Here is a 20,100-nt window from a genome sequence, read left to right on the forward strand (position 1 = left end):
TCCATTTTCTCCCACTTCACTTCTCTTTTTCTTTCTCTTTCTCTTTCCCTTCCTCTTTCAAATTCACCAAATTTCAAAAAATTTCTCTCTTCCACCAAACCTTGCCGTACGTGGGACACCGGCGTCGAATCTCCATGATCATGGCTACAAATGGAAGCTTCTGAGGCCCACACGACCACCACCATCGGTGCTTGCCGGCCTGACCTTCTCGTCTCCTTGTTTTCTCGTTCTCTCAAGTCCAGCTGTGGCCAAGCTTCTGGTTGCCCCTTCTCTGGCAGTGCTTCTCAGCGGCATCACCAACGTTGGTGGCCGTCGGGTCCTCATTTTCTCCTTAATTTATTTTCTCTTCTATTTTTTTTTCTCTTTATGTTTGCTTTTAAACATGACTGAAACCCATGTTTTTTTTTTTTGATTAGTTTGATATTGGGTATGGCAGAATGTTCAATTGGCAATAACCCCATGTTCTATTTTATTTTAATGTTGATCTTGGAAATGCGTAGAAGATTTTGTCAAAATGTCTATTAGAAACTTTGAAGTAATGTTTCTTGGCTGAAGCTTGACCCATTTATCTCAAATTTCTTAGTTTCTTTCATTGAAACATTACTATACTTCTTAGCTTAATAATAATTTCTGAAATTGGAATTTATCACGGTGTATCAGTTTTTTCTCATTGTCTTAGTTTGTTATATTTTATAGTTTTCTCTCATTGTCTTAGTTTGTTACTATCATGTTTATTTTATTTTAAAGTTGATTTGGAAATGCACGGAAGATGTTTGTCAAAAAATCTATTTGAAACTTTGAAGTTAAGCTAATTTATATGCATATTGTGCAGTCTTGAGGGAGGTCATCGGATTGTGAAATGCACCAGGATGCTCCCCCAATAGGTTGATTCTTTTCATTTCATAGCTAACAAGAGAGGGATCTAGGCTCTAGCTAAGGTGATGAACAGAGTTAACGGTTGATTCGTTTCACTTCCTACACCAAGAAGACTGTCAAGTTCTTGTTTTTTCAATTTCAATTGGCCAATTCCATTTCCAATCTTGACCATGGGGAATCCAAGAATCAACTAATGGCTTTGTCAACAATAATGTATCTTGTATTTATCAGCATGTATCTTCTGCAAACGGGGGAAAAAAAAAGAATGAAATGGACTTGTTCTGGCCAGGGTGTTGTGTTTTTTGCCTTCTGTTGTTGCTACGGAATTGAATAGCTGAACAAGTTTTTGCATCTTCATATTATATAGCTGATTTTGTGCTGCTAAGCTGATTTTGTGTTGACAAATATATGTAATGTATACAATTTTATTTGTGGTATAAGCTTTCTTAATGCATTTCGCATTTTTATCTAGACTAAATGGAGTTGTTTTTTGTGTATGAATTTGCTTGGAGCAAGTACTAATATTGACGATGACTCAAACACAAATTATATTGAAGTGTTTACTTGACTCTTTATTCTTTTGAAAACAAGGAATACATATCAAGAGTCTTCAAAGAATGCTTGGCCAATTTTACAATCAAAATTCAATTCAAGAGAGTTGACAAGAAATGAATTTGATCTAAAAATGAACAGAAATTTATTAGAATGTACACTTTGACCACAAGGCCATACAACAACAGTTTTGTTGAAATATACACTTTGTTAACAAGAAACAATCTTCCCATCATCATAAATTCATAATACACAATTCCCACAAAAGAAAAAAAGAAGGTCTTGTAAGCTTCAAGATCAAGTTCTTTGACAACCGTAAGCGGCATGACCTGCTCATTAATTTCCAGACTTCCAGCTAGTGTGCCTCCTGCCTGCTCATAAAGTTCCAGCTAGTGTGCCTCCTGCTTCTTGACCGTACAATACGAATGTAATTATAAGTTTATAACTAAGCCACACATACATCACATGCATAGACATAAGCAAAGTAAACCTTTTAAATTTAAAGAAGCCTACATAACCTCAGTGGCTTTCAATGTTCCAATCTAAAACCATTATTTATTTATTTTTATCTTTTACATATATTTAACAAATCTTGGAATTACAACTTCCCCCACCCCTCCATAGGTTTTGCTAGTATAAATATTTCCAGTTCTTAAAGAGATTTGTTGTTCTACTATTGACAAAGAGCCCCTTTTACTTCCACCCATGTAGTCAAAATGGAATTTCAACAAGCATGTTGTTCATTTGTATATACAAGAATTTAGGGAAATAAAAATCACAATGTGACCAACAACTTTATTTTAACCATTGGAAAATCCTTTTAACACAAAAACCAAAATTTTGATTTCCATCTCTTTGTGGGTGCATTTCGCAAAAATTATCTAGAAACTCTTTGACCTATACTACATGTTCAAGAGAAAAAAAAAAAAAAGGCCATATACGTAGCAGTAAGCTAACTGAAAAGAAGTTTTTATTTCATTTCCTAGGCTATGCAGTCAGGAAAAGTCTAAAATCCAAAGAAAACAAAGGAAACAAGAACAAGACAGAGGTATTAATGAAATGTTCTTGTTGCTCTCACTGTTGCACAATACAGAAAAAATAGACAAAATTTCAAACACCTGAACATTGAAATAATTTTTATGAGCTATTGAATCATTGAGTGGTAAAAAAGTGTCTAACATTTGACCGTGCATAAGGTGCTAGTCATCTTTAACTTTTCTCTGCAACTAAAGGAAACCCAAATGCAAGAATGTAAAGACAATATTTGTGCACGTTACTAACCAAAAAAAAAAAAAATTACTAGCTAATAACAGGGGAATTCAGACAGAAAAAGACCAATAGAAGATAATAGAACTCTATAAAAGAAAATAAACAAGTATGCACATATCCAACAGAAATATGAATATCTAATAAACAAATGAAGTAATATCTAATAAACAAATGAAGTCACATTATTAGAAGAGTAAATCTCATCCCTTTTACCCCAAAATCGGTAAGCAAACAAGAGGAAAAAAAAACCTACATACCAAAACAACAGAAATTGACAAAAACCCCCAATTATTTTTATCATCAGTGAGCTTAACATTACTTCAAAGTTTCTAATAGACATTTTCACAAACATCTTCAACGCATTTCCAAGATCAACGTTAAAATAAAATAGAACATGGGGGTATTGCCAATTGAACATTCTGCCATACCCAAAAAATCCAACCTAAGAAAAATCACCAGACTTTACATGCATTAAGAAAACCCAATATCAAATTAATCAAAAAAAAAAAAAAAAAATGGGTTTCAGTCATGTTTAAAAGCAAACATAATGAGAAAAAAAAATAGAAGAGAAAATAAATTAAGGAGAAGATGAGGACCCGACGGCCACCAACGCTGGTGATGCCGCTGAGAAGCACTGCCAGAGAAGGGGCAACAAGAAGCTTGGCCACAGCTGGACTTGAGAGAACGAAAAAACAGGGAGACGGGAAGGTCAGGCCGGCAAGCACCGATGGTGGTGGTCGTGTGGGCCTCAGAAGCTTCCATTTGTAGCCATGATCATGGAGATTCGACGCCAGTGTCCCACGTACGGCAAGGTTTGGTGGAAGAGAGAAATTTTTTGAAATTTGGTGAATCTGAAAGAGAAAGAGAAAGAGAAAGAGAAAGAGAAGTGAAGTAGGAGAAAGTGGAGAAAAAAAATAATGAGACACGGATCGATGACGTGGCAATCCTTTACAACCGTTGGATTAAATCAATGGTTGATATTAGAACTATTGCACCCCGTGCAATACCCTATGTATTGCATGGGATGTGAATCCCTTTCACCAGATCCATCTCAGATCGCCCAATTCCTGCAAATAGAACTGTTCCTTTTCTATCATCAAAAACAAAAACAAAAAGCGCAAGCAACCGTGAAAATGAAGGTAAAGCCACGCACCCAAACCTGACGTGTCACCCTCTCAGTGGCCAGAAAAAAACATAAACCTCACTGAATCCGACGACTCATCATCCTCAAATCAACAAACGAAACAGCTTTCCTCTCAAACAAAAAAACAGCTTCGTACAATCGTACCTTGCCTTAGCTTCCCCCAAACAAAAACCTCTGTACATAAATAAAAACGCACACAAAATCTTCCGATAACGACAAGACATGAACGTCGAAAAGCGAGACGACAAGGAAGACTCTAAAAACGACGAAGAGACAAACCGGCTGTTATCGGAGTCTCATGAATACGAGGAGAAAATCCTGATCGCCGAGGCGGAAGAATCGGACGGCGAGGATTTAACGGTGCCGCCATTCTCATGGAAGAAGCTGTGGATGTTTACTGGGCCTGGGTTTCTGATGAGCATAGCTTTTTTGGATCCGGGAAATCTGGAGGGAGATTTGCAAGCTGGGGCTATTGCTGGGTACTCGTTGCTTTGGTTGCTTTTGTGGGCCACGATTATGGGCCTCATGATCCAGCTCTTGTCGGCCCGAGTTGGAGTTGCCACGGGTCGACACCTGGCAGAGCTTTGTAGGGAAGAGTATCCGGGTTGGGCCGGGTATGTTTTGTGGGTCATGGCTGAGCTGGCATTGATTGGAGCTGATATTCAAGAAGTTATTGGGAGTGCTATTGCTATTCAGATTTTAAGCAATGGGTATTTCCCCATTTGGGCTGGTGTCCTTATTACTGCCTCTGATTGGTATTTACTATTTTTTCTCTCTCTTTTTTTGTTTTTGTTTTTTGGGTTTAATTCCTGTTGTTGTTGGTATACTGAATATGGGTTTGCCACGTTTAATTAATTAATTTTTTTAAGAAAAAAAATGAAATAGCTATGAAGTTTCTTGGAATGTAAATGTGGTGTAGTTGGGTAAGGCCTAGTCCAATGTTTCAATGCATTGAACTTGTCGGTGACGTCACCAAAAATGGATAATTGTCATGCCCAATGCACTGGTTGCTTTGGCACATATTTTGCACCTTGCTTTTTAGTCAGGCAGCGGCAGGCACAAATAACTTGAGCTGAAGTGTGCTACTTAGGTTGTACTAAAAGGTCTCAGCTAGGATGCTTTTGCTGTGCGATATTGGGAGTTTGGAATAACACCTTTGCTAAAGTATGTCTCTATTTAGATGCCTAGTGTCAAGACTCAAGATGCATTAAGGCCTAGGCGAGTTGTAATCTTGTATTTTAGGGTCTGTTTGGATACCATTTATTGCTGAAAATTGAAAATACTGTAGCAAAATAAATTTTAAATGTGTGAATAGTGCCGTAGGATCCAGTTTTAAAGAAAAATTTGCTGAAATCTGTACTTGTAGATCCCATGAACAGTGTACGGACCCCCACAAAAAATGCAAACGCATTGCTATCCAAACTTACGCTTAATTGATAATTAGTTCAACTTGTTTTTTCATGTGTCAAGACATTAGTGTGAAGTAAGTTTGAGTTCTTTATTATCTAGTGATGCTAGGAGTAATGTAGATTAATGTATCACCAATTTGAAAAATGTAATTTCATGAATTTATTGACTATGTTGTTAAAAGTGTTGCTAATCAAATTCATTGTTACATCAATTACAAGCTTTATTATCTAGCGATGCTAGGAGTACTGTAGATTAACGTATCACCAATTTGAAAAATGTAATTTCATGCATTTATTAACTATGTTGTTAAAAGTGTTGCTAATCAAATTCATTGTTACATCAATTTACAAGCTTTCTGTAGAAAAACTAGGCAGTAGATTTTGAATTTTCCTTATTATCATGTACCTATTTTTCCTCCAAAATTTCTGACTAATTAGTGTTAGAAGATGAAATGGACTCCTGTCCCTTTTTTAATTGATTGCTTATTAACTGGGGATCATTTTTTTCCCTGCTTTCTCACATGGACAGCTTCATCTTTTTGTTTCTTGAGAACTATGGAGTGAGGAAGTTGGAAGCTCTTTTTGCAGTTCTCATTGCAACTATGGGTGTGTCATTTGCCTGGATGTTTGGAGAAACAAAACCTAGCGGAAAAGATCTTCTCATGGGTACAAAGTTTATATAATTGGATATTTGCTGTTTGTTTTATAAGTTTCATCATTGGTTGGAACCATAAGTGTAACTGAACTTGATCCTCCTTGTAGGTATTTTGGTGCCAAGACTCAGCTCAAAAACAATTAGGCAGGCTGTGGGAGTTGTGGGTTGTGTCATAATGCCTCACAATGTATTCTTACACTCTGCATTGGTACAGTCAAGGAAGATTGATCCAAACAAGAAAGGCCGGGTTCAGGAAGCACTCAACTACTACTCAATTGAGTCTTCGGTTGCACTTTTAATCTCCTTCATGATCAATTTGTTTGTGACAACAGTTTTTGCCAAGGGATTCTATGGTAGTAAACAAGCCAATAGTATAGGACTAATAAATGCAGGGCAATATCTTGAAGCTAAGTATGGAGGAGGAGTCTTCCCGATTCTTTATATCTGGGGTATTGGTTTATTGGCGGCTGGACAGAGTAGCACGATAACTGGCACTTATGCTGGACAGTTTATCATGGGAGGCTTTCTCAACCTTCGTCTCAAGAAATGGCTGAGGGCAGTGATTACACGGAGTTTTGCAATTGTGCCAACTATAGCCGTAGCTCTTGTATTTAAAACATCTGAAGCTTCATTGGATATTCTGAATGAATGGCTTAATGTGCTTCAGTCAATACAGATTCCTTTTGCACTTATTCCCCTCCTTACCTTGGTGGCCAAGGAGCAGGTCATGGGGGTCTTCAAAATAGGGCCTGTTCTTGAGGTAAGTTGTGAACTTAACTACTCTGTCATTTTGGGCATAATATTTTTCACTTTGTGTTGACAGCCATCTGTTGTTTGTCTAGCCTGTAAACTTGTAGACTTGTGGTTATGAACAATGAATCCTAGGTCAAAGGTTTTAGGATGGACATAAAGAACATCCATTACTTGCATGCAACCTTGTCGCGTTGTGGTTATGTGGGTCAACTTTCATGTATGGAAAAAATATTAACAAAGGGAGAAGCATGATGAAATTACTTCTCATGTCAAAATTATCAGCCATCAATTGTTATTGGTTTTTGGCTACGTGCTTGATCATTCTTGGACTCGCTTCACATAATGATCTGGTTTCCCAAAAAAAAGAAACATAAAATGTATATGTTCATCAAATTCATTTGTATTTAGATTCTCGATGTCATTTAGGTTTTTATCTTAAACTTGGCCCTTCATTGTCTACTCACATCTCTATTGGCCACAGATATATACATCAGCAACTCATTTGCTTATGCTTTTCCTTTAGTGATTGCCCCCCGCGCCCCCACCAAAAAAAAAAAAAAGATTTAGCGATCATTATCCAGGACTGTGTTAGAGAGATTTGGAGAGGCAGTAATATGAAGTATATACTTTTACTTCTGTTTTCTTTAAGCTTGTGCTTTAATACTACCCAGATTTATAGATAGCTGTATGTGTGTTTGAGTATGTTCAATATTTTTGCTTGGGTTAGGTGGCCTTATGTTGTTTTGTTTCTGGTGCTAGATTCCTTTTCTTTTCCTCCCCTGAATTTTCTTTAAGTCAACCATGTGTTTCTTAGTGAGTTGGTGTGGTGGTTGGCTAAAAACAAAACTCAGTAATTTATAGATCACAGCAAGATAATATCATTGATTTTGTATATTGTGGTGTTGACTTTGGTCCTTTATCTATGAAGTGCATGTGTGTAATATTCATGTCATGTATATTAGGAATATCTGCCGTTTTATTCACATGATATAGTGCAATATGGTTCCAATTAGAAACAGATGGATTTTATTAGGAGAAAGTAAATATCAATTAATTTTTGAATTTTTGTTGTAAGATGTGTTGGTTCAGATGGTATGTAGCTGCTGAAATATTTTGATATTTAGCAAGAAACTGTTTAGAGTTTTGTAGTTCAAGCCGTCATACTCTAGGATTTACAGAAGCTATTTTTCCTGCATAGTAGATTTTGTTGTTCTTGTGGTAATGCTAATTTCTAACTGTATTCCTCTCCATATTGGCTTTTGGAATTTATGTTTTAATCATAAACCATTAGGGAAACAACTGACTCTATTGAGATTTGGAGTTTCCAGATAGGTTCTTCGTCTATAGGCTGATCATTTATATGCCTGTGAGGAAACAATGGAAAAATAAAAGGTTGCAATAAAGGCAGTCAAAGGAAGGGAGCTAACAATAAGCAGAGGCTGCAATTTTGTCTCTTTAATGATTTAGATTAGCTTTAGCTGGATGAACTGAAACATTCAAGATATCCGGTGATTAATAAAACCTTTATCTCCATGCTTGACTAGTCATTTAGTTTCCAAAAAAAGCATCTTGAAATATTTACCCTGTTTGTGTTGTTTGTTCAGTTAAAATTATATGATTCAATTCACTCATCAAGTAGATAAAGATGCTTGATCCCCCCCCAACCCCATCTAGTCTCTCCTCATGTTGCATGGATAGCATGCTAGTAAACTTGAGTCATGGGTGCGTTGAAGTTTTTCTTTTAAACAATTGGAGTTGAGGGCTTTGTTTATCATTCAGTTAATTGACTTCCAAATGATAACAATTCCCTACCTAACTTTATTTTCTAATATTTTGTCAATTAATGTTGCAGAGGGTGGCTTGGAGTGTGGCGGCATTGGTAGTGATGATCAATGGATATCTGTTGATTGATTTTTTTGTATCTGAAGTTACTGGACTACTGTTTGGTTTGGCGGTCGCGACTGGCACAGTTGCATATATAGCATTTATTGTATATCTCATTTTACACAGTGGTACCTTCCCTTCGGATTTGATTACCTTAATTTCCAAGAGGTTTACTTCCACTGGGAACTGAGTCAACAAATACGCGTATGACAGAAACTATAGAAAATCTGAATTATGCTGTTGCTCAATGGAGCTAGCGTTTTAGCACAATAGGGTTATTGATCTGCTCATCAGAAGTGAAACATTCTTCTACATAACCATCTCTAAGTCTTGTGCATCTTGAATGTGAGTACAAAGATACAAACAATTGAAAGCATATTCATGTAATGCACTTTTTTGCATAATGGAGCTGCACAGAGTTACATTCCATCAATTGATCACACCGGGTTATTTTCGTCATTTCAGAGGATGGACATAGCATTGTTACAAAATGCAGGATGAATTACTTTTTTAGTTTTTGGTTTTGTGGTATAAGATTCAGTATGCCCCACGAATTGTACCAGTAAAATAGAATAAACTGCTTATTCTTTTTATGTAACAGGTTAACATGTACCATAGTCAAACCAGCAACAACTGATACTTAAGGGATCAATACAAAAGAATAGAAGGAATTTTGCAAAATTGTTTGGATGCCCTCTTTGTCTCTCTCCCCCTTACTTTTAATTATTCTTCTATCTTCTTTTGTTGTTCATTTCTTGGAATCTATGATAGACACATGAATGATAAGTCCCACTTCTTGGGTTACTAATGAGTAACTTAGGGAGAAGATATCTTAAAACATCAAATATATGTATTTTTCCTTTTCACAGTGAATCTTACATGGTTATCGGTCCACAAACTTCACATACAGTGAAAGTATGTATATATCTTGATATTAGGGGGTTTGCGGATATTTAAATAGTATGAGGAGGTTTTTTTGATGAAGCAATCCTTGTACCACTTCTTCAACAATAATTTTAGAGTAGTGTAAGGAATACATCCCTTCCCACACCCAAATACACACTTTATTCGTGTGTCAATTATTGATTGGATTTCAACATCTTCAAGTATAGTGGTGGACCCCTTTAAAAGTGCTGAAATTCAATCAAAAGTTGACACACTAACAAGGTATAGATATGGATGTGGAAAGAGTGGGAAGAGGTGTGTTCCTAGTATTATTCATAATTTTAGGATCATAACTTATTTCACACACTTTGCCCTTACTCTCATGGTTGCCAATGCCAACGAGCTGCAAAGATTAAAAAAAAAAAAAAAGATTAATATAAAAATGATAGAATAGTAATAGGTTTATATGAAAGTGACATATAATCATTTTGCTGCATAAGTTAGTTATGGACAGTAAACTGTGGAATAAGTTGTAGTCCAATAATTATCATGGCCATCCAGAGCTACAAAAGTAACAGAACTACAGACTTGTCAAAGTTGAAGCATTAATTGGGTCACCAAATTGCGGATTCTTAATCCGTGTGGATGCTTGGAAATAAATATCCAGAGGAGTTTTGGACTTTGGTGAATTGGTGGTGGGAAAAGTAGTAGTTAGTGTAGTTTCTTGTGCAGTAGACGAGTCAACTTAACAAAGAGAATGCCCAGGAATTCTTTCTTGTGCCAGCTAGTAGTGTAAGCTAACACCTTGATGCCGCCTTTTCACATAGGCTTGCAGCACCACTTTGATGATTTGGTGCCACAGAGTAGTCTGGCGAAGCAGAAGTTCTATGTGACCCTATTATAGATTCTTATTTTTTTGAAATAATTTATGAGAAATGTTAAGGATATTAGTTTAAGAAATATTTTAAAAAAAATTTCTAAAAAAAGAAAAAAATAATTAAACTTTTTTAACAATTTTCTATATTTATTATAAATATAGTGTTAAAATTTTCATAAAATAATTTATTAACAATGGTTTTAAGTATACAAGATCTATATTTTATGTGAAAAAAAAAAAAGTGAAATACTCACCAACTCAAATGCAGATTGGACCAATCTTAATGAGTTTTTGTTTGGTTATTTTAAATACTTGTAAAAGGTTGGATGAGTTTACAAACTTAACGTGCAAAGAGTTAATCATTCCAAATTAGAAGTCAACTCCAAAGACCAATCTGTAGTCATGTCAAAGACCAAAGATAATATTGTGAAACAGCTTTAGTCAAAGTCCTCCAAAGATAGCGACATATCTCTACTCTTCAAGTCTTACCAATATCTAGAAGAAAAAAAAAAAAAAAAAAACTTGTCAAATTTTGTCTTTATGGTTATCTTATGAGAAAAGTGATCTAAATTGTTGGTTATAATTGAAGTAATAAGCATTCACTACAAGCAAACCATTTTCTAATGAATAAAAGAACAAGAAATACAAACAAATAGTTAGAGAGCAATGCCCAACAATGAAAATCACTTTTGATTTTTCAATTTAGTGAAATTTTGCAACATATCTTTTGATTTTTTTTTAATAAACATTTTGCTGATTTTATTGAATTTACACGTTTGATCATCCAATCAAGGCCTTACTTGGAGAGCACCCATGTGTCATTTCTCTAATAGATAGTATTAAATACCAAAGAGGGACAAATATTATGCACCTTGTTTGACATGAAGACAACTCATTTGCCTTTGGTAATTGCAGGAAAAGATGACAGGATATGGTTAGTTAGAGTTTCATTGATCTTGGTGTGGATTACAATTGGGATTGGAGAGCAATAGTTGAAAGTAATTGAGATAATGACAATAACTGGAAGGCAATGGTGGCTCTAGACCCAAGTGCTTTCACAGTGTTTGAAATGGGATTAGCTTTGGGGTTTAATAGAAACAAATCAAAGCTAATTGATATAAGACTATAAGTTATGCATTTGGACAAGCTACAAGGGAATGGTGACTTTTCTCTTTTCTAGATTGAGCTATGAATATTCCTATTTAACAGTATTTTTTAATACATTTGACTAACATTTTTTTTTATAACTCAATTTTTGGGGAATGGAGAATTTAGTTACACTATGAGTATCTCCATTATAATCATCAAAAGGTATTATCAGTTGAGAACTTAGAGATATAAAGCTCTTAAACTTTCTTTCTTTTTTTGGATAAACAGCTCTTAAACTATAGTAGACTATAATAAATGATAAATCCAATATAAAATTTGAAGAGATTTTAAGAAAAGATGGATTAAAGTAAAAAGTGTTTATATTATTATATTATTAAAATTATTCCTTAAGAATAATTTAAATTATATGATATGACAAAGGTAGTTATTTACACGTTATCTAATACTTTTTTGGAAATTTCATGTAAAATATATCTTTAACTAATATGATATGAAATTATAAAAAAAAAAAAAAAGTAATATTCCTTAACTTTCTAAGAAAATTCCAAGAAATTGAGTTAGCTTCAAAACAATTGATCTAAGTCTCTAACCAATTCATTACTAAAACAAGAAAAAAAAAAAAAGAAAGAGACTAACCTATTCGTTTCCATGAATTTTTCATGACTAGACAAACGTGCTTATTAAGAAAAGAATTATACCCATTTAATGAGAAATTATGATGGTCAAAGGACTCAAAGCCAAGATTTGAACAATTTTAGTATGTTCAATACATATTCAATCGTATCATACTCCATAAATGTGTATCTCATTCGGTCATTCCATATAGAAACATATCTGATTCTTCATATTCGGGTCCATTTGACAAATTTGGCCCTACGTAAAAAAAAAAAAGCAAAAGCTGGTCCCTAGAGTCACACACCCACAAGGAATTTGACAACGACAAGCACTACTATAGTAAACTTCTCACACACACACACACACGCTCACGCTCACGCTCTTGCCTCTCGCACGAGAATTTTTTTCTATAAATTGCATGCAGAGTTTTTAGTGCTATCAAACACTACTCCTCAGCCTCAAATCCTATCTTGAAAGAGTCCTTAAATATCAAAATTCAAAACCCACAAAAAACCCTTCAAAATTTTTGGCTTTTTTTCAGTAATCTTCTGCTTTAAAAGCGCGTCCCTCTTTGAAAAACCCACAAAAACCCTTCAAAGTTTTCATCTTTTTTGCTGGTTTTTCAGTAATGGAGAAGGATTTGAGAGATTGGGTTTCAAGCAGATCGCTGTCTCTTGGGAGTCCAAGTTCTTTGAGTCCTTTGTATGAACAGCTTGAGCCTCCACAAACAAGTTCTAGTTTTGACCAAACCCTGATGTTGTCTGAGTTTTCTAGACTCAGCGTCTCTTCTTCTTCCTACAACAACAACAACAACAACAGAAGGAGAAGTAGCAGTAGCAATAGCAATAATCGGGCTTTGAATATAGGTTCTGGTTATGATTTGGCTAATGGGGTTGGGGGGGTGGACCACTTTTTGCCATGTTCTTTTCAACCAGAGAGGGAAAATCAAAGAGTTGGTGAGTTTGGGCATTTGGGTGCGGCTAATACCAATTTACTGGAAATTTTTGTGCCTGAGAGAAACCAATTGAGGCAAAGGGAGTACCCAAATAGGCTTTCTTGGAATGGGAACGGTTTGGTTTCCGACATATCTATGAATTCCTGTGGTTTGGTGGATGGCTTGGGGAGCAAGAAATCGAGATTTCCCAATTGGTTAAAGGAATCTATGAATTGTTGGTCGTTGAAAGATTTGCGTGGGATGATGTTGTACATGGCGCAAAATCAACAATGGAGCCGGTATTTGCAGAGTAAAATGGATGTCTGTACGGATGAGGAAAAAAATTTGATTTTTATGGAGTTGATAGAACATGTTGGTAAATTGATGCTGCACCCATTTGGTAATTATGTGGCTCAAAAACTTGTGGAGATTTGTAGTGAACATCAGAGGACTCAGATTCTTCAAAAAGTGATTGAAACAAATTCTCTTGTTCATATGTGCCTTAACAATCTTGGGTATGTTTGGTTTACATTTTTTGTTTTTTAATTTTTGATAAGGTGAAGGGTGGCTATTACTTGTTCTTTCATAGATTCAAATCCAGGGACTCTTTTGTTTGTTTCTGATTGATATATATATATATATATATATAGCCGTCCCTAAAATTTGATTGTTGTAATTGTTGTTGCAGATATTTGATTGTTGTTGTTGTTGTTGTTGCAGATCTCGTTCTATACAGAAATTACTGAAGCATTTTACCACCCAGCAGCAAATCTCTATGTTTATGTATGCTCTAAGCCCTGGTACTCTTGCATTGAGTAAGGACTTGAATGGTCAGCATGTCATCCAACATTGCTTGATGCATTTTTCTGATGAAGATAACATGGTAATGATCCGTTTTGTTTGCCAATATTTTTATTATGCTGCAATTTGAGGTTATTGGGAATGATTATAATCATGTCAATTTCAGCATCTGTTTCATTCAGTTGGAACTATTTTATCTTCCTACTATGTGTTTGCTTGGTTGTTTTTGTTGCCTTTGTTACCATTTTGCATAGTCCTTCAAAGCAAGCGTTCAAGTCTGATGGTTGAACCTATTCCTAATATTCATTTTGACAATAAGTATATCATATTAAGAAATCTGTAGTGGTAGTAAAATTGAGTTTGTAACTATCTGTAAGTTGAAACTTTGGAGTGAATAATCTTAGCTTTTATTTAATATAAGATTAAATAACATGAGTCCTGGCAAGGAATTATAATGATTGTTGTTGATATGACTTATCGAAAAATGATTGTTGTTGATATGTAATTTATGTCTGCTACTCAATTATAATAATCAGACTTTTATTATGTTCTTCAAATGTGCAAATTTTTGTTGTCCTGGCAGCACTTAGTCACTTAACAGTTCCTCAGTTTGTAGCTTTGAAACTGGTGGAAAGCAATTAATCCTTTTTGTTAGCAACTTTGCAGCCACTTAAATTATTGGGTTCTCATATCATCATTAGGATATATGATCATTTATGGTCCTTGTCCATGTTAGCTTGCACCCTCTCCATTGGAGAATAGGTGTGTTATATTTGTAAGAGCCATTATATATCTTCTTATTTGATATTTGGCGATAAGATTATATTTGATACATATGAGTAAGTTTATTGTAACAGGAAGAGGATGCACTCTTTTGTTGCGCTTTAAAGTGCAATCAGTTGCCTTGCTTATATGAAATATCAGTAATTTGTAATTTTGAACTTTGTTTCTTTTGTATACTTCCTTTGTACTTGGATTTGCATTTTTTTTTGCTATTAAAAAAAAAAAAAAAAAAAAACCAGAAACTGTGTTTTGTCAGTCTTTTTGGATTTTGTTGACATGTGAATTCACTAGTTTGTTTGTCTTGGGGTTGAACAGGCGGTAGCCTTTTGATTCATTGTTGTAGCCGAGAAAGATGTTCTTTTCTCCCTTTTTATCAAACTTTTCTCTATCCTGTGATGGAATATGAGAATTAACAACACATCCAAAATATTTTATTAATTGTACCTGACGGCCTGAGGCCAATTTCCAAGTAACAGTCAAGTTTCTGATTTTTAGAACACCTATTTCTCTTTTCTTATTTTTGATTGGCCAATTTCTGTAGATTCTAAAACACTCATTTTGACAAACGGGTTATGTCAAAGCTGTTAGGGGAGCATTATGTCCTTTGTAAAAAGATTACCTAATGATTTTTTTCTGTGAAGATTGAAGTTAACTTATACTGTATATTAGTAAAAAAATTTGACTAGTCAAATAGAGGACTATTTGGAGAGGTATTAAAGTTTGATCCTGTTCTGAGTTCAAGCTTTCGTGATTATGAATTTGAGAGTTGACAACATCACACAATATCTTATGCATCTATAGTTAACCAGCACATTGGACAGTTCCTGTTGTCTAGTACGTCTTTGATTATCATAAATGGAACTAGGAGGAACTTATATTGTGGTATTGAATAAGGTGTTGGGACTTGGGTCATCAGGATTACTTTTCTTGAATGCTTTCATTGATTTAATTGCATAGTGTAAGTTGGATGATTGGATTTAGTCTTCCCCACTTGTTAATCCAATAAACTCGTTTCACATGAAGAATAAAAGAATGATTACACACATTTATGTATTTATTCATGAATGGATGCATGTGAAGACATATACTTGTGTTCTATGTACTTACTAACACTTCAATCAAATGTATGTCAATCATTTTCATCTTTATCCACCAACACCTCTTTAATTACAGGACACTATCATACATGCATACTATTTCCAATAGTGTTTGTTAAAAAGTTAGTATTGCTACTAGATCTTTCTTAGATATATATGTACATATATCCTAAGCACATAAATTAAGGAGTTAATTTCCTTTTTTTTTTTTTTTTTTTTTTTTTGCAAAATCATGGAATTTTTAGTCTGAAGGCACCAACCTTCTCGTGTGGTAGATTACCAAATTGTCCCCATTTTTTTTTTATGGTCATTTGTCCCAAAAAGGTTAAGTTGTTAGGAAACGGTGAATTTAGTCATTTAATTGTTTTTCGAGCACTCCTCATGTGTGGTTACAAACTCTCTCTTAATAAGCATGATCCAACACTTTTTAAATGGGAGGTAGATCAGAGACGGGGTTCGAACTCAAGATCATCTACTCCTAAATTATGAACTGTACCAAAAGTTCTGTTAGGATATAATTTAATCATAAAGCCATTATTCTTGTTTCCATTGCACCTTTGTTTCTTAGCATGCCACTACAAATTTGGATTTTGGCTTCATGAAAGTTCTGACGCTTGTCATTGCAGCATCTTTTAAATGAGGTGGCAAACAATTGTCTCAAAATTGCAACAGATAGAAGTGGGTGTTGCGTGCTGCAGAAATGTCTCAAGCACTATAAGGGTGCACTCAAAGAACGTCTGGTGGCTGGGATAATAGCAAATGCATTACTCTTAGCAGAAGATCAATATGGGTATGTTCTAAAATAGTACTTCATTTATGCTTTGCTTACCAGCATAACCATAACCTAAGTATAATACTTCTCGATTGCTATTTGTGATTCTATAGCAACTATGTGGTGCAATATTTGCTTGAATTGAGGATACCACAAATCACAGAAGATCTCCTGAGACAGTTTAAAGGGAGCTACTTTATCTTCTCTAGCAATAAGTTTGGTAGCAATGTTGTGGAGAAGTGCTTAGTAGAAACAGTAGAAGAACATTCTGCAAGTATAATGATCGAGTTGCTCACAGATCCAAAATGTTCAATGCTTCTAATTGATCCTTATGGAAACTTTGTCATCCAGAAAGCTTTATTGGTGTCTAAGGTTAGTTCATCTTAACGCTTCCTCTTTATTATAATATCACTTGTGTTAGATAAGCTTGAGTTTTGGATTTTATGCACAGTTTTTGAAACCTGAGTGATTATTGAGCTGCCCGAGTAAAATGGAATGGGCTTGTCTCTCAGTCCCAGTTGTCCAAATAGCTAAAATTATTTTCTAACAAACCTTTTAAAAAAAAAATGATGGAGTAAGTTGGCCTGCCTTTGGAAATTTTGGACTGCCCTCATTCAAATGGCTTGAAAACTTGACTGGCTGATCGGTTGCCAATTCTATGCCTTCAAGTTTGTACCCATATCATCACCATGAGAATATGAGGAGGTCATTACAAAGGAAAATGCTAAAAGTATTACCAATTTTATTACGAATGGTTTACAAATTGACTGGACAATGAATGTGATTGATGCCATTTCAACAACATAAAAAATGAATGTTTGAATTACTTTTTGTAACTAGTGACACGTCATTTTGTAAAATTTGTTTAGTCAAATTTGTAGTATAACTATCATCACGCCATTACAGATGCATAATTGGTATCCTGTTTCGCTATAAGTCTTTAATAGTTTAGAATAACTAAATGTTTACTAGACTAATAGTAGACTAAGTAGAGGTTATGGATTCTCAATAGACTAATCATGGTATTTATTTCCTTTCTATTATTCTATTCTACTAAGAAAAATTGTTCCTTCAGCCTGTTCAGGGGTGGTGGTACTATTGAGCTAGAGCTCATTGGCATAAATTAAACTGAATGTTAATTCTTTTACTCAATATAAAATTAAAAATGGAGTCTTAGTACGCTTTCAGTTTAAAGTCATTTATGAGTTGTAATGTATGGATAATTTTAACCTGGCCTGATTACTTGGAGTCAACATGTTTCTTGTTTGTTGCAATGCAGGGATACATCCGCAATGCCTTGCTAGAACTAGTTCAATCAAACACTCCAATGATGACCAGCAATCTTTATGGCCGAAAGGTGCTTACTTTTTGTCAGAAGGAGCTGCATATAAATTTTAGGACTCGTTGTTAAAAATCTGTTTCACTTCTAGAGTGTCTAGCTATTTTTTGTGCTGTGCCATTTAGTTACATTTTAGGGATTAGGGTAGATTGGTATCATAAGTATCCAGATGTATCAGCATTTTGGGTTTTGGTTGTTTGTAATATGTAGTCTTAAGGGATGGAAGGTGTGTGCTGAAACTAGAAGTTGCAAAGGAGCTATCTCAAGAAGTTGCATACAACCCTCACAAGGGGGAAAGGAATATAATACAGTATATGTTCTTAGGCCGTATATTCCAAGGTCTTTCCAATGTTGTTACACTAGCTCTTCCAAATGTTGTTACACTGTAAACTCAGCGTTTGATACGTGCTTGAAATATATTAGATTGTTTCTTGTGTTACATGTCTGAAAATGGAGAGGATCTTGTAAGGTCAGGGCAATCACTTTCTATTCAATTAACATTGTCTTCTACTCAACCCTTGTTTAATTATCTTTCTCTAGCACTTGTACTAGTAACATTGTGGATTATGGATTATGGATGCAACAGTGATGAAACAATACTAGTAACATTATGTGAAAGTGCTTTTTAATCAGAACTGAGAATTATGATATTAGGAGACATATCTTATCCTTGGCAAAAGGCATGCTGGGGCTAATGATTAACAGTTCAAAATCTAATCTAATATTTCTTGAAAAAATAATGCTACAAAAACAACTCTAAAACAAACTTTTTCATAACTGTTTTTTGAACAAGTTGTAATTAAAGTAACATTACTTTCATTCGGCTTTATTAGTGACATTGACATCACTTTTTATATCACTAAGTAATCACAATATAGAACACTTTTAACTATTATGAAAAAAAATTGTGAAAAGGTCTATATCCTAGGCTTTATTGTTGTTATCAGAATTAATCATAAACTATTATGCCCTTATCCAAAACTTCATGTAGTTACATCACATAAATGCATTTATCATTTTCAATGTCCTATCTGGTCCGTTTTATAGTCTTTAAAAGTAGGAAATGGCCGACCAAGGAAGGTCACCCATCTTTGCAGCACATTTTCTTTTAATGGTTGCTAGTCTAGTTTTGAATGTTGCTTCTGGTCCGCAAATTTCAATGTCGCATGTCATATGGGGAAGAACAAGTTCAATAAAAGAAAAAAGAAAAAAAAAGTTGATGATTCCTTAAGTGCTATGAATATGAATAACTCATCCATAAAGGTGGAGAAAATGAACTTCACCTAAATGTAACCGCCATAAAGATTTCTATTATATATGGCAAATTCATAGATATGACGCTTTTTCTAGTAAAAAGAGAAGGATATTTCATATTCAACAAACTATAGAATTGGAACAATTCGACAAAGTTAAATTTGGTTTTTTAAGGGAATATATTTGGTCCCCTTTTTGAACTAGTTGTTCTAACTAAAAAGTTATAAAACAAAAAACAATCAAAATCAGCCATATTGTTCTTGGTTGTGATGTTCCAACTACTCCAAAGGACAGGTAACTTACCATAAAAAGACTAATAGAAAATTTACTAAAAACTTACTCTAATTTTCAAATAATATCGTTGAACTACAAAATTCATGACTTATTAAAATTGTTATTACCTTTGGAAATAATTTTAAGATAATTAGTCTATTAAATTAGTATATTTGGAATGAAGGGAGAAAAGTGAAGAAGAGTGGCCACAATATGTCGTATTTATTTAATATTACTCTCTTATTTTTTCTGAAAAAAATAAAAAAATCTTCCTAGTTAAAACATATGGTAAATTACAAAATTAGTTTCATTTTTTTTAGATAGTCGAGTAAGGCATATTATTACCAAAGTGAAAAAATAAAAAAGAATTAAAAACTCTAGGAGACAATAGCATGGACTTTAAATGAACTAAACCGAGTTGAGCATTAAAAATTAAAGATTGATTTATTAAATTTTATTTTGAATACAAGTTGAACTTAAGTATACATTACATAGCCAAATTTAGTTTAGTTTTTTTTTGTCAAATAAGTTAAAATTTATTCACAAGTTATTGATTAATTTATTCTCTCTCATATATTGTAAACACCACAACTAAAATTGTTTACCCTTAACATATTTATACTAATAATTAATTATCAAATTATATATTTTTTTGGTAAACATTAAATTATAGTTGAAACTATGTAACTTGAGATAATAGATAGAATGATTTTTGTTTAACAACTTATAAAAAATCAATTCCCAACCTTAAATGTTTAATTTTTTTACTAAAAATAGAGTGTTTGTACTATCAATAAATTAAAAATAATAAAATTGAT

At 34.1% G+C, this 20,100-nt stretch overlaps 2 protein-coding genes and 2 long non-coding RNA genes across 4 annotated transcripts; 3 read left to right on the top strand and 1 right to left on the bottom strand.

Moving 5' to 3' along the window:
- The first annotated feature begins 224 nt into the window (after positions 1–224).
- LOC115973889 lies at positions 225–1,129 on the top strand. The gene is made up of 2 exons (XR_004087827.1): positions 225–316; positions 833–1,129. It is a non-coding gene; the product is annotated as an uncharacterized LOC115973889 (long non-coding RNA).
- A 425-nt stretch (positions 1,130–1,554) lies between these two features.
- On the bottom strand, positions 1,555–3,378 carry LOC115973890. The gene is made up of 2 exons (XR_004087828.1): positions 3,294–3,378; positions 1,555–1,829 (listed from the first exon to the last, which is right to left on the bottom strand). It is a non-coding gene; the product is annotated as an uncharacterized LOC115973890 (long non-coding RNA).
- A 382-nt stretch (positions 3,379–3,760) lies between these two features.
- Positions 3,761–9,207, top strand: LOC115973887 (metal transporter Nramp2-like). Its single transcript, XM_031094130.1, has 4 exons — positions 3,761–4,596; positions 5,780–5,916; positions 6,013–6,665; positions 8,511–9,207. The coding sequence occupies exons 1-4, from the start codon at positions 4,064–4,066 to the stop codon at positions 8,730–8,732; spliced, it is 1,545 nt and encodes a 514-aa protein (XP_030949990.1). The 5' UTR covers positions 3,761–4,063; the 3' UTR covers positions 8,733–9,207.
- A 3,276-nt stretch (positions 9,208–12,483) lies between these two features.
- Positions 12,484–18,194, top strand: LOC115974865 (putative pumilio homolog 7, chloroplastic). Its single transcript, XM_031095406.1, has 5 exons — positions 12,484–13,478; positions 13,684–13,846; positions 16,271–16,434; positions 16,530–16,788; positions 17,696–18,194. Exons 1-5 carry the CDS (start codon positions 12,658–12,660, stop codon positions 17,825–17,827), a joined length of 1,539 nt encoding a protein of 512 aa, XP_030951266.1. The 5' UTR covers positions 12,484–12,657; the 3' UTR covers positions 17,828–18,194.
- Positions 18,195–20,100: the final 1,906 nt, after the last annotated feature.

Source organism: Quercus lobata, chromosome 2 (assembly GCF_001633185.2).
Source record: "Quercus lobata isolate SW786 chromosome 2, ValleyOak3.0 Primary Assembly, whole genome shotgun sequence".
NCBI lineage: Eukaryota > Viridiplantae > Streptophyta > Magnoliopsida > Fagales > Fagaceae > Quercus > Quercus lobata.

What these genes read in the sequence shown, in the direction of transcription:
- LOC115973887 (XM_031094130.1), top strand. Translation starts at nt 4,064, where the DNA reads ATGAACGTCGAAAAGCGAGACGACAAGGAAGACTCTAAAAACGACGAA. An exon ending in CGGAAAAGATCTTCTCATGG is followed by an intron (nt 5,917 to 6,012) that starts GTACAAAGTTTA and finishes TCCTCCTTGTAG; the next exon opens with GTATTTTGGTGCCAAGACTC. An exon ending in AAATAGGGCCTGTTCTTGAG is followed by an intron (nt 6,666 to 8,510) that starts GTAAGTTGTGAA and finishes TTAATGTTGCAG; the next exon opens with AGGGTGGCTTGGAGTGTGGC.
- LOC115974865 (XM_031095406.1), top strand. Translation starts at nt 12,658, where the DNA reads ATGGAGAAGGATTTGAGAGATTGGGTTTCAAGCAGATCGCTGTCTCTT. An exon ending in TTAGCAGAAGATCAATATGG is followed by an intron (nt 16,435 to 16,529) that starts GTATGTTCTAAA and finishes GTGATTCTATAG; the next exon opens with CAACTATGTGGTGCAATATT. An exon ending in AAGCTTTATTGGTGTCTAAG is followed by an intron (nt 16,789 to 17,695) that starts GTTAGTTCATCT and finishes GTTGCAATGCAG; the next exon opens with GGATACATCCGCAATGCCTT.